Below are 17,177 nucleotides of genomic sequence, written 5' to 3'. Positions count from 1 at the left end.
CATACTACATATATAGGCGCAACTGAAATGTTTTGCATGGTGGGAGGAGTGATGCTGAACAAATTGATGTCAAATAGACTTATGTCGAGAAATGACATGAGTTTTTCGTGTGGCTTTTCGCCTTAGCCACGACAAAATTGTGCTTGTGAAGTTATAATATAATTATATATATTATAGTCTTATAGTCGTGAATATAATGGATATTTCGGTAAATGCAGTCATATAATATTAGAACACAAAGAGCTAAAAAACTAATCAAACACAATATATGTATATAAAACCAATAATAACATTTTTGAAGGTTCTCCAGTTGAGAATTGAGAGTTGACAATAATTATTGACAATTACATAGTTATTTATTAATACATTTTTATTTTCACTGTCCTTAAGAAATATGGTGTAACATCAAATAAATTGTATATCTTTTAATTACATAGTTGATATATTTATCTGTATTCTGTTAAGGCGCTAAATTATTTCAAGAAGACATAATATATTAAAACACCAACTGCAGTGTTATTCGCGTCGGTAAAACTTTGAAACCCAATTTCTTTGTAGAAAACCAAATTCTGCGCTGCGAATTTCACATTAAATATTATGCTTTTTCCTAAAATATAAAACATATTATATTGGCGGGTTGTGCCAATGACTGCTGCCAGACCGATGCGACGGAATAATCAGTACAACTCCCCCCAACCTCCCCCCCCCCCCCAATCAGAGCGTGCCGTGGAGTTAATTTCATTCGTGAAACGGTCCACTGCCGCTAATCAAGTTACACCGATTTTTTTTTACGTTTCCGAAAAACACTGACGTTTCGTTCAGCGTATAGACGACGGGATAAAAAACGTTTATTTTTTGTTCCTCGACGATACAATCATTGTTTGACCCATTGTACGGTAGGGTGAATCGCATTATGCACAAACAATGCGCCGACAATACAACCGTACAATATTATACTATATACACACACACATTATATATTGTATATACGTACGTGTACGCATACGGACAGTTGTAGTACGAGTGTACACCATGTGTGCCTAATAAAAAGTGCATTATCTGTTCGGATGAGTACGGCAAGTGCGGGTTCATCTGCTGCTTCTGCTAACACACGCCACACAAGGAGAACCCTATTTATTATTGGCCCCCGTCCGCGGTACGCAGCAGAAGCACAACCGGTAGTGCGGCGGTGGTGGCCAGCCAATTTTTTATTTCATTCCACTCCAGGGGAAAAAAATGATAAAATGGGGTGGCCGGTCCTATAAGCGTTTATATAACGTTGGCAATAGGTCAAAATACCGAATAATAATAGGTACTCCACAGTCCACAACATATTATAATGTTGTGTAATTGACGTAGGTACTCGTGATAACTTCGTCATCGACCTGCTAGCAGGGCGTATATTTCATTCAAATCGACAACAACTAACACGCGAATATTGGGTAGGTACTTTCAATACTGTGCACTGTGAATACAGTCACAACCGACGCCTTATATATGCTGTCCATGAGCAGTCTTTCGCACTGTAGGTATACCTAACGAATTTATTAACTGTCGAGAAAAGTGACTCAACCTTTCGTAGGAATTCCTAGGAAACCGTTAAATCATCAGTTGACAACTAAAACTTATATATAATATTTAACAACTGACTGAAATAGTGAGCAGATTACACGCAGAGTACTTGAGTTATATTACCAATTGTATTTAAAATTAATTTATCTTGACTGAAAGTTTATCGAAAATATCTTTATGTTATAAAGTAGGTGTTAGGGTATCATTATTATTATATATTATTATCATAGGCTCCGAGTGCGCAAAAATAAACATATTAATTATAAATTACTTCCTTATATGATTCGATCAGTGACTCAACTGAAAAATAAATTCAACGGTGAAAGGGGATAAATTGTCAAATATTTATATACATAAAAAATAACACGCTGAAAGCAAAAAAAAACAAGATTTAGAGATGTTGGGGGTCATAGTCATCCCTCTGGTAGCGCCACTGGATCATATTATAAAAAAATCTAACGCTTGCAAAATACTTTTAAACTATAATATTCGAAAGGGCTTTGGGTGAATTTCGGTGATAACGTGGCGAGTGGATTATCCTAGGACTCAGGTATAAACTGACATTTGAAACTAGTAACGGAACTGGACGTTTCCGGCCTGAGATGGGTCTCGTGAAGTCGTGATTATTCTCGCACCATGTGCAGTGGTCGGGGTGGTCGATAGGTCATCGCAGTCTTACACTCTTATACTAGAAAGCGACCACGCACGAGCTGATCCACTGGGAAATTGAAAAAGCAGTCGATTTTTGCCCGAGTTCGTTTTAAAAATTAAACACAAATCAATTGTTTCCGATACCACGGGCGTATCTGCTGCCCTTCGAAAATACCAACTAAAATTGTATTTGTCGACCGTGAAAGATTAAACCACCGCGAGGTTTGTGTGCCCACGATTATTTCTATAATGTATTGTTTATTTACTGCGTGCCATATATATATATATAAACAACTCAAAAGGAAAAGAAGATTAAAGACAATTCCAAAACCTTTCATTTGTTAGGCAAACATGTGATTCAACTACTGCAATAGCCTAACAGTATAGTTATAATTGATATTTATTTTATTTGCATATAAATCGAATGTTATGATACAGATATAATATCAAATATTCTACGTAGAATGTAGATAATTCTGAATTCTCTGAGTCTCCACGCATAACCGCATAACGTACTGAAGTAAAATATAATAATTATTATTTATGTACCATTATATAGATATAAAGTATCTGATAAATAAATAAATTCAATAAGTTTGAGAAGGGAAAATGTAACAATATAAGCTGTTAAAATAACTGAGTTTAAATTTTAAGTTTAAAGTCTTAATATATAGGTACTGTAAGTCGTATTATACATTCGACTCACTTTAATTAATTTTTGGGAATTATGTATCCTTTAAAATACTTTTAAAATGTCCATGAAGTATTAAGCATACTGGAAATAATTAAAAAAAAAAAAACAAGCTTGACTTAAAAATAGCCAATAAGCACAACACTTAAAAATAGTACCTATCATCTATGTAATTAAATTTAACAGTAACACTAGTAAGACCAATATTATTTAGCAAAATCATAAACCTATTCATTTGATAACGTATATTATACGTTTTATCATTATTATAAGTTAACAATATCAAATAAAACCACAAACATTTTAATTATAATAATAGTTTAAAATCAAAGTACGCAAATTCAATAATTATAATAATGGGGATATATTGTAAGAACTATAGGCACCTATTGGTATACGTAAGGTATACTTAATAGGTACGCAATACTTGGTTTGATATTTATAAAGTAAATAATATCAATATTATTATTTATTAATAATCATAATATTGGACATTTTTCACTTAGGTACGTCTTAAAATATAATCACTAATAGGTGTTATACGTAAATTATACTTCCACAGTATAAATGTATAGTTAAAACCAAGCTCATAAATAGTTTATAATTCGTTCTTGTTTATATAATATGTAAATACTGTATTCTTAAAAATGTTTAACCTTAAATTTCTTGTATGCCATTGGCCATAGACGCCGAGGCTTATTTATTTAAATAATAAAAATAAAAGTATAAATTAAGTATAAATTACCTATGCAATTTGCTAAATGTTATCGATTAACATATTTTCAAAAACATTTGATATTTTTCTGCAAAAGGGAATTAAATATTAACTTACTTATTTGTTTTTCGGAAAAATAATTTAAATCTCAGATTATACTGTATTCCAAAATACAATTTACCATAAATAATAAACCTATAAAACCAACGATTTAATGTTATGTATACATATATTGTACTCGTATATACACAATACACATAATTCAATACGTTATATGATTTTTTTTTTACATTTCGTTTGTTCAAAATGACTTTTGAACTTTTGAATAATTTTTGCATGTTACTCGTATGATGATTTCTCCGATGTATACATCCTGTCGAAAAATGTGTGCGTTTGTAGGCATTTTACTCCACACGAACTTTTTAGGTGCAATTTATTTGGTAAGTCGATTACATTTCAAAGGATAAGAGCAGAGACAATAATATAATATAACGACAACACATCATAATGTGCTCTGTGGTCATTTGACCATTAAATTCCTCCACCACGTCAAATATAATATATAATAATATAATATCGAGTTGCGAATTATAATCAGTATGGCTTATTATACCTATACTTGCTAAAGTTGGATAATCATGCGATGTACATCGTTTGTACATATTGACAAATACTGCACTATAAGATCGGTCTATACAGCTGTAATAACATAATCGTAGTTACAGCATCAACGTTAGATTTATGTATCAACAGAATAATTGCGCTCACTGAGAGAGTAATATTCTCTAGATTAAACTGCAGATTACCGACTGACCGTTATTAATGATTAATAGAATTAATATAGTACATATTATTATTATTATAGGGTTCTGTGTAATAAATACGCAAATAATGTTGGCACTGTCGTTGTATAAACCAACAACCGACATGCATTATACTTATAATATATATTAGGCATTATATAGGCATAACTTGTAATGTGGCCGAATCGGCTGAAATTATGTTATTATTCCAACGCTCCTCTTGTGCGATATAATAATACGTATTGCTGTGCATCAAAATATATAGCCTATAATATAATATATAGGTAAATGTATTAATCGATTTAAAGTGATATACAACGAATACATTTTAAGCGCACGTCGAATGTGATCATTGTTATTGTGGCTATTAACGCTGATTAATTAGTAGGTACATAGCCGTTTAGAGGTACCTACCTAAAGGCCCACATGTGAAATTATTATAATTTATATCATATTATATACGTCCATATATAATAGAATGTATATATAGAATTTTTATTTCATTACCTATCTTAAGGCTTGTTATTTTATTCATATCAGTTCAAACTTAAATGTTATAAGAACAATTAACAATGTAGGGGGGTAGCAGTATAGATAAAGTTTGTTAAAGTATTTTTAAATTCTACGATTTTTTTTTTTTTTTTTTTGAGGTATTTTTGATGGACGATGGTTTTGATTATACGGTATAAAACACAAAAACATTAAGTTCTACGCTGATTTTCTAAAACCCAGTTTCAAGCTATATAATCTAAATGATTTTTTTTCGTACAATGACATTCGAAGATGATATTTTTTTTTGTTAAAAATTGTAAAATAAATAATATTTTATAAATACTAAGTTATATTGCATCCATTGGTCAATACTTTAAATATTAAATGTAACGTGTTAGATATAAATCAACATATTAAAAAATATGTTAAGATTCAGTTTATTGTAACAGTTTTCCTAAGGATTTCAGCTATGCGAAATAAATTCGAACGTCATTAACCATAGTTATTATGATGCGTTTTTTTAAATAAACTGCAGCTTTATTTATTTTTGAATGTCTCACTGAAGTTGAATTACAACGTTCACTTTTCAGTCGATTGAAGAATACTCGTAAAATTTACATAGTCTGATTTTACTGCTACCCTAAACAGTGTTTTTAAAAAATAAATATTTTTCACTTTAAACTAATAGTGACCCCAAGCGAGAATCAAAATATAGTATTATAATTTGACAAATAAATAACGCGTATAGGATTTCTCGCGAATGACAAAAAAATAAGCTAATAAAGCTATAGATTAAAATATGGGATGACGGAAAACTATAGGTAGCAGTGGTGGACATTTTGGAAATTAATGAAGGTCTGAAAACCCATGAAAAAAATTTTTATGAAAAATTATGGGCGGCCGGCAGCAGCATTTGTAGCAACGATGACAGCCACGGAAATGGTGAATGGGTCGCGAAGGTAGATTATAATATCGGCTGCAGCGATGGCGGCGTTGAGGGTAAATGTTTGGCCGGTGCCAAGTTAGCGCCTTTACTATGACAAATAGCCGCAAAGTGACCATCTAGCCTGGGCGTTGGGGCTGTATTTTTATTAGTGACAGACTTAATTAGGGTCTCGGACCTGTCCTGAATAATTAAGAAGGATATTATTATACCGGATTTCCTTAGTTCCCAGCGGGCGACCCCACCCCCGCCCAAGCCGACTGTTCACCGGCGGTGTAACCTCCGCTTCCACCACCCTCTGGTCAGCGACACGGGCTGCCGCGTTAATAGCTCCATATAATGTCTGCAAGGGCAAATATAGTATATATGCATATTGTATGCGACAATGACTTTTTCGTTTTGTTGTTGTTGTTTTTTTTTTGTTTTTTTAATCTATTTTTTTCCCATCCACTCCGCTTTATTTGCACACCCTTAATGTCCCAGCTGGGAAATAACTGACAGTGTTATTAAACAATGCGTATCATTATATTTCCATAATAACGAAATGTGTTTATATATATATATATATATATATATATATATATATATATACACTACCTAATACCTTTATATATATGTATGTGTGTGTGTGCGAATTTACATTAGAAAGTTACCACTTGCATTTGCTAAAAGTTTTCAACGGGTCAAATAGAACCCGCTGCTTTGACAAACACACATACCTATACTGGCATTATATTATGCGTATTCAGGTCTTCACTATGGAGCCATATAGTATAATATTTTACTACCTACCTATAAGATTTGTTAACAGTACTCACCGCTGTGCGGCTCCTATTTCTACAGATAGTACCTAAACAAACCAGAAGAAAAATGTATGTGCTATGACCCGGACTCGACTGTTGGGCAGGTCTTTGACGGTGAGATTAGACGACTGCTATAAAAGTCAAGAATCCCACTCTGCGTACGATACGAACCTTATTTTTCTCGTTGAAAAGAATAATATTTCTAGGAGAAAAAAAGACTCCAACAAAATTTTACTTACTAGTTATCAGCACTGTCAAGTTTTTATATCGTAAAAGACTTCACTTAGGTGAAATCCTTATTATGTGATTAAACCCTCTTCTCTTCGTGCCCCCATTTCATCGTAGAGGACGTGGTGGCAGGTAGCACAGTTCCGAACATTATGTCATATATTATTTAATAATATTATTATTTTACTTGAACAGTTGGTGTATCAACGTATAAAATCGCTGAATCGTTTTAGGCAGAAAAACAATATTATTTAATCGGCGGCAGACTAGACGGTGTACTATGTATCTACCATATTCTAAATGAAAGGATGGATCACATACAAAAATCATTCACCATATAATATGCCACGAAATGCATGCGTAGACGGAAAAGTCACGTTCATGTGCAGCAAAGTACAGAAGACGATTTCAATGACGGAGCAGGACAGAGATGTATAGTGTATACCCTGCACACGAAAGTGAACCATTCCGCAATGTGTATATGAGCGAGGGTATATTATGTACAATTTGGTTGGATGAAATAAGGGTGATAGAGAAAAAAAGATAGAGAGTGAGTGAGAAATAGTGAGAGAAGGAAAGGGAGACAGGGGAGAGAGATGGTGAAAAACATATCGTTGGAGGAAGAGAGGAAAAAAATAGTAAGTCATCATTTGTTTGATTGTTGTGGTTTTTAATGTACGAAAACGGCCGGCGAGGGAACGCACACGCCGCCCTTGTATATGGCTCCCGTGCCTCGTTATCCTCGCATTATTATACATTTATACGGTCAAATCGAATTACGTACGGGAGAATATTATTATTATATACAAGTGAAATAAATGGATCGTAAAATACGTATAATTCAACACGCACGGCAGCAGTTCAGTTCGGTTTTGCCGGTTTCGTAATCGTCGTTAGAACAAAAACGCGCGATGTACAATAATTTGTATTGTAATGGCAGTGTAGTATATAATCATTAATCGCATAACCAGTTGTAACTTGTAATACATTATATTATTATTATTATTATGCGTGCATTTCGTACGCAACTGTTGTGCTATGGCGACGCCCTTTCGTCAAGGGGACACACTGGCACTGTCATACTTATTATATTATAATAAAAGTTTATATTTTCTATAGATTAACAGTCACTGTTAAGTCCATCATTATTGTACTATATAAGTATTGCGTGATTGTATTTTATTGTTTACGATGAAAGCACTATATAATTTTGTAAAACGTCACGATAGAGATGTTGAAAACAATACTTTTGGGTGTTTTAAAGTGGTTAGGTATTTGTACTTCCACTCTATATATATTTTATTTACCTAAATATATCTGATTGCTCATATTCGGGTATTTGTAAAAACAACTTGAACAAATATACAAAATGTAAGTTGTTTAATACCTTAGTTTTATAACTTATACCATTGATTAAATATAGGTACATCTAATCAATGCTAATCCATTAATATATGTCTTAATTTACATCTACTTTTGTTACGGATCAAACACTAATAAAAAGATATTTTTTAAGACCACCAAAATAACGGTGCATCAGACACGCAGAACATAACAAATACGACTACAATAGTTGTCAAGGAAGCTTCAACATTATGACAGCAGAAAACCACAACAGACAGGTTATAATGATAACAGAAAGATGTGGTGTAATCTTGTCATAACGCTTAAATCACGACCAATCAGCGATGAAGACCGCCAGTCGAGGGAGTATAAAATATATAGGTACATATCCCAAGATAAGTCAGTCTTCATTAAATTTTCAAATAGTCAAAACATTCAACACACCGAACAGTAACAAGACTTCGAAGAACCGAAGATCAGCCAAGCCAAGCCGAAACCTCGTCACCCCACGGCGATCAAGCACGAGTAGCATGGATCATCGACGATTTTTGAACCACGGAGAGCCTGCAAAATATCCCCAATCAGTGACGTAGCTACACAGTATTTAATACCGAGTCGACGCCGATCATTGCCGTACGACGAGACCGTCTCACGACAAATGCACCAACCGGTGGTAACGTTATCATTAGTCATACCGCTTGAAGCCATCGGCCCGACACACATAAAGTCTATCAAGTCACATAGGCGTGCGCACAGGGCGTGCCGGGCGTGCCTAGGCACGCCCCGAGATTTTTCAAGGGCCAAAGCGCCCTATGTTTCAAACATGCTTCTTATCAGTACAGGAAAACTGGGGTATCACCAGGTCATCCTTATCCATGACAACAATACATAAAAAAAATATGGTTCAATATTTTTAACTTTTGAAAGGGCTACACTGCAAATCCCGTCCGCGAAGCGGTTTCAACATTATACTATAAGGTATAAGTACTATGAGGTATCTTTATCCGTGATTACAACTGAATTACATGAATTGAGATAATTCAATTATCAATTGCCTACTTAAGTTATTTATAGAATATGATAAACAAATAAAAACAACCATAGAATATTAGAAATTATAATCACTATCGTCAAAACAAAAATATAATATTCCAAGACTGTTGTCACGAACTCACGACTCGTGTAGTAATTACTGACATCTAATACTCATTCGTATTTTTGCCTTTTGCGTTAACCTTAATGTTAACAGTTGAAAGCTAAACTTCCTTAGTGTCCAAAGTTATTATTTAATTAAATATTACATAATATTTAAATAAAAACCCATTACCTAGTTATTGTTTTCTTAGTGTGCATAGTGTAATACTTTAAACATTAAAAATGAAATCAAATAAAAGAGCCGGTCAGCAAATAACAGATTAGCTCAGTACTTCAATCACCAAAACTAAATCTTTTGTTGGCAATTGATAATGTACGGTCTTTAACATTAAATCTTAAAAGTATGAGAAATGAAAATAAAGAATTTGAAAATATTTTTTGAACAAGCAGTTGCTTTATGTAAAAAACATGGAATAATTGTTCCAGACGTTATTCGTAGAAAAGTATCAACTCAAATAGATAACAAATCTAAATCTCAATTTTTTTTTAAAAATAAATTAGATGAAATGAAGATATCGGTTTATTATGAACTACTTGATGATTTATTATCGGCAATGGATTTAAGATTCAATCAAGAAACTTTAAGCTTAATTGAAGCTATTGCTAGTCTGCTACACATGGAAATAAAACCTGAAATGATTGATATTTTGGCTAAGTTCTCAAATACATCAAGTACAGATCTAAAAACTGAAATAAACCTTTTAAAACATTTGCCAAAATCTGATAAACCTAATGGTACATCTAGTGAGTCCATTTATTTGTGGCTTGATTGGCTGAAAACTAACAATAGTATTTCTACCTACAGTTGTTTTTATAAAACCTTACAATTGTTTACTATTATACCAGTCACTAGTTGTACATGCGAACGAGTCTTTTCCAAAATGACAATTGTAAAATCAAAACTTAGAAGTACGATGAAACAGGAACGATTAGATTCGTTACTTTTACTATTCACCGAACAAGAGTTGACAAGTGGGATAAACTTGGATTCTGTCATCGATGAGTTCAATACCTTAGAAAATAGACGTATGAATCTGTAAATATTATATACTAACCAGTAACCAATAATAATTAATAAATAAGTTATAATATAATCTATGTGTGTATAATGTATTATTCAAATTTTCCACGGGCACGCCCCGAACTTAAACTCTGCGCACGCCTATGTCAAGTCACCACTTCGGCAAAACGTCAACGCGTCGACTGGACACCACGGCTAGCCAGGCACGCCGTTAGCTTCAAGACCGTCCGTTCAACAAAATCGGCATCGCCGGACAAGCCATCCGACGAGAGAACCAAAATCGCCCTTTTCAGGCCGCGACCATTTACAACACCTCCAGCGTGACTGCAAAGGTGACGCTCAGCACCCGATCAAGTTCCTTGGACCGGACGCCACTTGCAACAAGCGGGCCTGGTGTGCAATAGCTCGACCCCCCTTTTTGTATTATATAATTATTCAATAAGGAAAACATACCCACTGTGTATGGGGACTCTTGGTTCGTCGGTGCTGCTTAACTTGTATATATATATGTATAATGTATATATATAATTAATCTATATAGAAATAAAACCAACTAGGGATGGGAATTTCAACTCACTTTAGTGAGTCAAATCATTCAACTCAGTTCAGTTTAATGAACTGAATCAGTGAGTCGACTCTCTTATCAACTCTCAACTCTCACATATTCGATGATTCGTTCACGATTCAAGGGTACGGTCAACTAGTTAAATCCTCCGTGAGTTGTGATTCCTGTGCCCTGCTGCCCTGGTAGTTGTTTCCTCCCACTTGTTTGAGCTGTTGCTTTTGTATAACATACAAATTGATTTTATTTTTATTATTATTTTATATTGATTTTTATTATCTTATGACTTAAATCGTGATAACTGATAAGTAGTATTGTTCGCAGAAATGTGATTATAAAAATATAAACCACAGATAACTATTATTATCTGTGTTATAAACTCAACTCGCGGAACAATTCACAGTTCACAAATAAATTCATATCGAATTGTTTATTCCGACTCGATTTTGAATTGTCGAACTTTGGTTGGTAAAACTGAGTTACCGAGTTGTCGAATCTCGAAACACTGATTCGAATCGTTCAGCTCATCTGAAAGAGTCGACTCACTGAGCCGACTAACTCATGAACTACACATCTCTAAAACCAACAATTTCATTTACTAAATCAAATCGGGTTATTATTTCAAGAGACGGTGCGCGTCCATATAACGTGCACCGCCGTATCACTTTATAGCCTACCTTATAAGCAATAGATAACTACATAAGAAAAGTATCAAGAACAATATTTTTTATAATATGATACTAAGCTGACCTATGTTGTGATGTAAATATTATATTGCGTAAAATATAATATATCAAATCATACTCATAATAACCGTTTTAAGCACAATATCGATATGATAAGTTATCATGAATTACCTATAACTAATCTAGTTTATTCCGTACCATATTAAGTATTCATAAATGTTTGTATTGAATATTAAATTAATTCCCTTACTACTTTTATAGTACGTATCATGTAGTTCAGGTAAATTTCGTCGTTTCGGTAGGGTAATTAGACATTATTGTTATAACATTACGATTTATTTATTATCATTGTTATATATAAACGTTTTAAAGATCACTGCATACGTGTTTTTAATATAAAATGTATTGGTTATCCTCCACAGTTATCATTTATAGTATATATACCTACTGTATATTATCTATTATTCGTTATTCATATCTATATAGTTATTACTTATTAGTAACACTACTTAGAGGATGTCAGCGCAATATTTATATACATATTAAGGATCTCCCATCAGACCCACATACACATAACATAGATAAATGTTTTTAAGTAAGTTTAGAGAAAAATCACTGTTATTATTTATTACAACACTTATAGAGGATAATAATTTTTGAGGATTTGACATTGTGATTTTATATTTCATCATTAATTGAATTTATATTTAACATTTAAGTTTAAATTGTTTTTGTAAACTTAAATGAATATAAGTTAAACTGTTTTGTGACTTTATTTATACAAACAATAATATATCATCAGATCCTTGAAAATATTATTCTACACTAAGATTACTCAAAATTATATTTGAAAGTATAATTATTTTCGTGAATGTTTTTCGTCTATGTTTTGAGTGGGCCTGAGAGAGAAAATAGTAAAAATACACAATGCACAATCGGCTGCATACAAATTGCGTCCCGCGGCAAAAATTCCTTCCGAATTGCGTCCCGGGTGTTTTTTGAGGTCATACTAATTGCGTCCCGGGTTTTTTTGGTGGTCATACTAATTGCGTCCCGAATTAAATAAAACAATATTTCCCTTCCCATTTTTATGCAGACTTAGGACTGTCTGTAGTAATAGTTACTACTACATGTAGGTTAAAAATATTGTTTTTGTTTAATATATTAACAACACCACCGTTCTAAATTATTTTTTAAGTACTTGTAGAAGCGAAATCTGTACACAACAATCACAAATAAATTGGTTTTCGCTAAACATAGTTTTAATTTCACTCGCCATAAATATTAAAAGCTAAAAACTTGGTTTAAAAAAAATGAAACGTGTGAATAAGTGAACGGTTTACACTGCACTGCGACAATAATTATTGTGTTTGTCTACAGAACGTAACTCACTATAAAATGATCAAAGTTTTAACATAGTCGTTTTTATTAAATCTATAATAAATTGACAATAACCAATAATTTCGCTTTTTAAGATATTACAGGTAATAGGGACGCAATTCAGACGTGCTCAAGAAAAATCCGGGACGCAATTAGTATTATACCTTTTTATACGGGACGCAATTCGTAAGCAGCGGCACAATCATCATCTTTACTTAGATACATCGTAAGTGTGTATAATACTTGTATCATAGGTATTGATTAATATTTTAAATTCGAACTTTCACTTCCGCACAGCCATTAGCTTGGAGATTACGAACATTTGCTATTATTATTGTAGTCTTTTTGTTAATTTGAAATTTGAATTAATAAAAATTATAACTTATCAATATAAATTGTTATTGTTATTGTTATATTTTATTATTTATACACGACACAAATAGGTACTATATATATATATATATATATGCATACACTTGTAAGTTATATTAAAGGATTAAGTTATTAATGTATATGAATCAGAATAACTCGAAGAAATCTAATTTTATTGTCTTTGAGTGTGTGTTGAAATTCGAGGCACTCACGGTTCACGATTATATAATCAGAGTTACATGTTTTTATGGAAATACTTATTATTTTATGATATTAAGCTGCGATATGACATCACGTATTTACGTTCGCAAAATGGATTTTCTATTTTCCATACACTCATCATGTTCCAAACCTAAATTTTAATTTGGCATTTTTATACATTATAGTGTAATACGCGTATACCTACTTATCCTACTTATATAATGTTGTGTTCGGCTGATATAATATTTAAAACAGAACTTTATAACCTGAAGGTAATATTAGATGAGAGCAAGGATGAGATAAATGTAATGGTAGATTTTTACGATATAGGTAGTCATGTCCATAAAAAATTATTCATCAAACAAATGTCAATGTTATATTTATTATGTTATGGTAATAATATAATTTAAGCCTATTACAATTGGTAGGTATTATGTTGTGACCGATTATTCTTTGTACGACAACATCACGTTACAAAACAGTCAAATAATTTTTCTTATGGAAATTAAAAACTACTTCATTCAATCTAATGAATTTAAATTATAAAAGATTATATAAAATATAATAAGATGTACCCCAAGAGTATTGGTCCTTTTAAAATAAATATATTAAAAGTAGATTACTATAATTTATAAAGTATATAAATATAATAACTAGGTAATGATCATTTTTTATTTCTTTTTATTAATTTAATAATAAGTAAAATATACAACTGTAGAACCACGGAAAATTATTTTATCAAAAATTATGATTAATAATCTTTATGTTTTTATTTTTTTATTTAGCAGTTTCTGTTAGAAATTTTCTAGAATTTCAATTTAATATGATAAATTTATTTTTAGAAATGGTAAATCTCTATACCTATAGATCTATGACTTATTTTTTTCTATTTGTTGTATCCTTTTGGGAACATTATCTGGTAGAAATCTGAAATATTTATGTAAAAACATAATATTTTTTCCTTCTTACTATGTTTTGGGATTTCCCGAAAGAGGTTATCTACTTAACCTGTAGACCACTGGAGACTATTTCAATACTACAAAATAGTTTCTATTGGTATAGCTGACATATACACACACATACATAAAATATCTGTATATATATTCAATTTGCTGATTGTAATCTGTAAATACTAAAATACAATTTTTTTTAATTAGTTAGAGGATACAAGATGATTTTTTACTGATAATTATTACTTAATATTATTATATTACTGACAAATATTTTAAAATTACGAATTTTAATAAAACTTTAAATCTTATCAACCGAAAGCTGATTCGAAGCAGAACTAGTTTTACTTACGTACCAACTTCACTTGAGAATAAATATTCTATACTGTATCATTATACCTTGGTTAATATGTGTAGGTACGTCACTTTACGGGAAAATCAACATCGCTGTGTGAACTGATTCGACTGAGATAGACTATCCTCATGTGGTGGAATGGTTAAGGTATTATAGGTATTAGATATATTTTTAATCATGGTTCAAACTACTCTCTACATTTTTCTGATATCTCTAAGAAAAATCTCTGAAACACTCCTTAAAATTGGTCGAGTTGGATTTAAATTTACAAGTCCTTAATAATTGACATTTGAATAACAAACAATAATCTTACCATAATTTTCTTTCATTAAAAAAAAAAAAAAACCTATACCAAATTTAATTCATGTGTGAGCTACCCTATAGGGGTTGAAAAAAGAAGTTAAAATGTTACGCACTTGTAAGACGGAGACAACACATGCGGGTGTAGCGTCCTCTTAATGTGGTTTTGGATCGGATAGAGTGCATATATGAGGATACTCTGACCTCTTGATGTTGAGATAAACATCATTACTAACTTTTTATAAGAACGCACTTAAAATAATAACTAACGAAAAAAGTATAAAATTTTAATATTAAAACATATAATAAAGAAAGGTGAATGGCGATTGAATAAAAACGATTGCTTTTATTTCTGGAAAATTTACATTTAACAAAACGTATTGTAGCTGTGATATCACAAGATCAGTTACTAAGTCTTCGTATATGACTATGGTCGGTTCGTACTATTTTTGGATTACGTGATTCACCTATTTTTTACTCGTATTTCTCGTAACCAATCGCTTTTTCTCATAAACGTGTATCTCTCAAATCATCGAAAGATCCTCACACGTACACGCGTGTGGGTCGGCTGTGGCTCTATGCTCTCGTCATAGTGTACACGAAAGCGGTGTATGACGGTGGATATAGAAAACGATATGAAGCAAAGAGCGTGTGGTGGAAGAGTTTATAGTAGAAGGAGAGGTCCACACGCACACACACACACACACACACTACGCACTACACATAGTGCAGCACGTTATGCGGACAACGAATTATTGCTCTTGTCACGGCCTGTTCATTTGTAGATGGAGTTTTTATTCCCACGGGATACGGCCCAATCACGAACGGAGAAAATTGCTTATCTGTGTACACACACATATACACGTGCCACACTCTCACTCTCACACACACACACACACACACACATTATATATATATGTACGTTTGCAGCCCACCGAACCGATACGGAGGCAGCGGTGGCACACAGTATCGGTGGCTGCAGCTTTGGAAGTGTAGCAGCGGTGGTCGGAGGATGATGGGGGGAGAGAAGCAGGACGCAAGGACTTACATGCAGCAAGAGTATAATAGTCATATCGCCCGCCTCTTCCACCACGATTATACGTCGTACGAAGGTATACTACTGCCGGAAACTGTGTCCCCGCACACGCACGAGCTTATAATACGTAGGTATATATATGGATCCCGATTTTCAATCCGTAAACGTTCTCGTCTTCCAGATACTGTTCCGCATATATATACAAAATGTTTGTCTCTCGATCGCTTGTGCGGAAGTACAGGTTGTAGAGGTCGAAGAAAACGTGTCAAATGACATTCGTGTCTGTTTGAGGGACTAATAGGCAAGAGTTTTTTTTTTTTTTTTAGGAAAGAGGCTAAGAGACTGACTGTCATAACGCACATTGACAGAAGGGAATGTAGTATAAAAAAAGACCAGGAAAAACTAAATAAGATTAAAGTGATTGATTTTGAAGAATTTGAAACGAAACTATGTTAGTTTAAATTTTCAAAATATATGGAAAAATGTTAATTGTTATAGTTACTAAAAAAAAATTTGTTCAATAATATTCTAATCAAGGTATACATAAGGAATAGTTAATGTAATATCACTAATATGAAATATGAAAAAGTAATTATATTTTTTATACACATAGTATTAACATCAGACTTAGTAGATAAATAGAAACTTATAAAATTGTAAACGATATATTATTATTTTTACTATTGATAAATGGTGCATACTATTGCATAAAATAAAATGCATTTTATTTTTTATTTTTACACTATTAATTTATTATATATTGAGTATGAATATTATACGTCTACTCATTTACCAATAATAGTACCTATTTACTTACCTAGTAAAGTAATAAGCAGTAATAAATAATAATCTAACTATTATTTCACCTATTTACACATTTATATGTTCGAAGCCCAGTCTTTGAATGATTTTCTATT

At 32.3% G+C, this 17,177-nt stretch overlaps 1 protein-coding gene across 1 annotated transcript; it reads left to right on the top strand.

The window, feature by feature from the left end:
• The first annotated feature begins 8,618 nt into the window (after window positions 1-8,618).
• Window positions 8,619-10,491, top strand: LOC149060747 (uncharacterized). Its single transcript, XM_089216090.1, has 2 exons — window positions 8,619-10,141; window positions 10,203-10,491. Exons 1-2 carry the CDS (start codon window positions 9,748-9,750, stop codon window positions 10,280-10,282), a joined length of 474 nt encoding a protein of 157 aa, XP_089072216.1. The 5' UTR covers window positions 8,619-9,747; the 3' UTR covers window positions 10,283-10,491.
• Window positions 10,492-17,177: the final 6,686 nt, after the last annotated feature.

This window comes from Diuraphis noxia, unplaced genomic scaffold (genome assembly GCF_037042655.1).
Source record: "Diuraphis noxia isolate RWA-SAM2 unplaced genomic scaffold, SU_Dnox_SAM2 contig0001, whole genome shotgun sequence".
Taxonomy (NCBI): Eukaryota; Metazoa; Arthropoda; class Insecta; order Hemiptera; family Aphididae; genus Diuraphis; species Diuraphis noxia.
The sequence above is the reverse complement of the archived record's forward strand: the minus strand, read 5'-3'. Positions and strand labels throughout refer to the sequence as shown.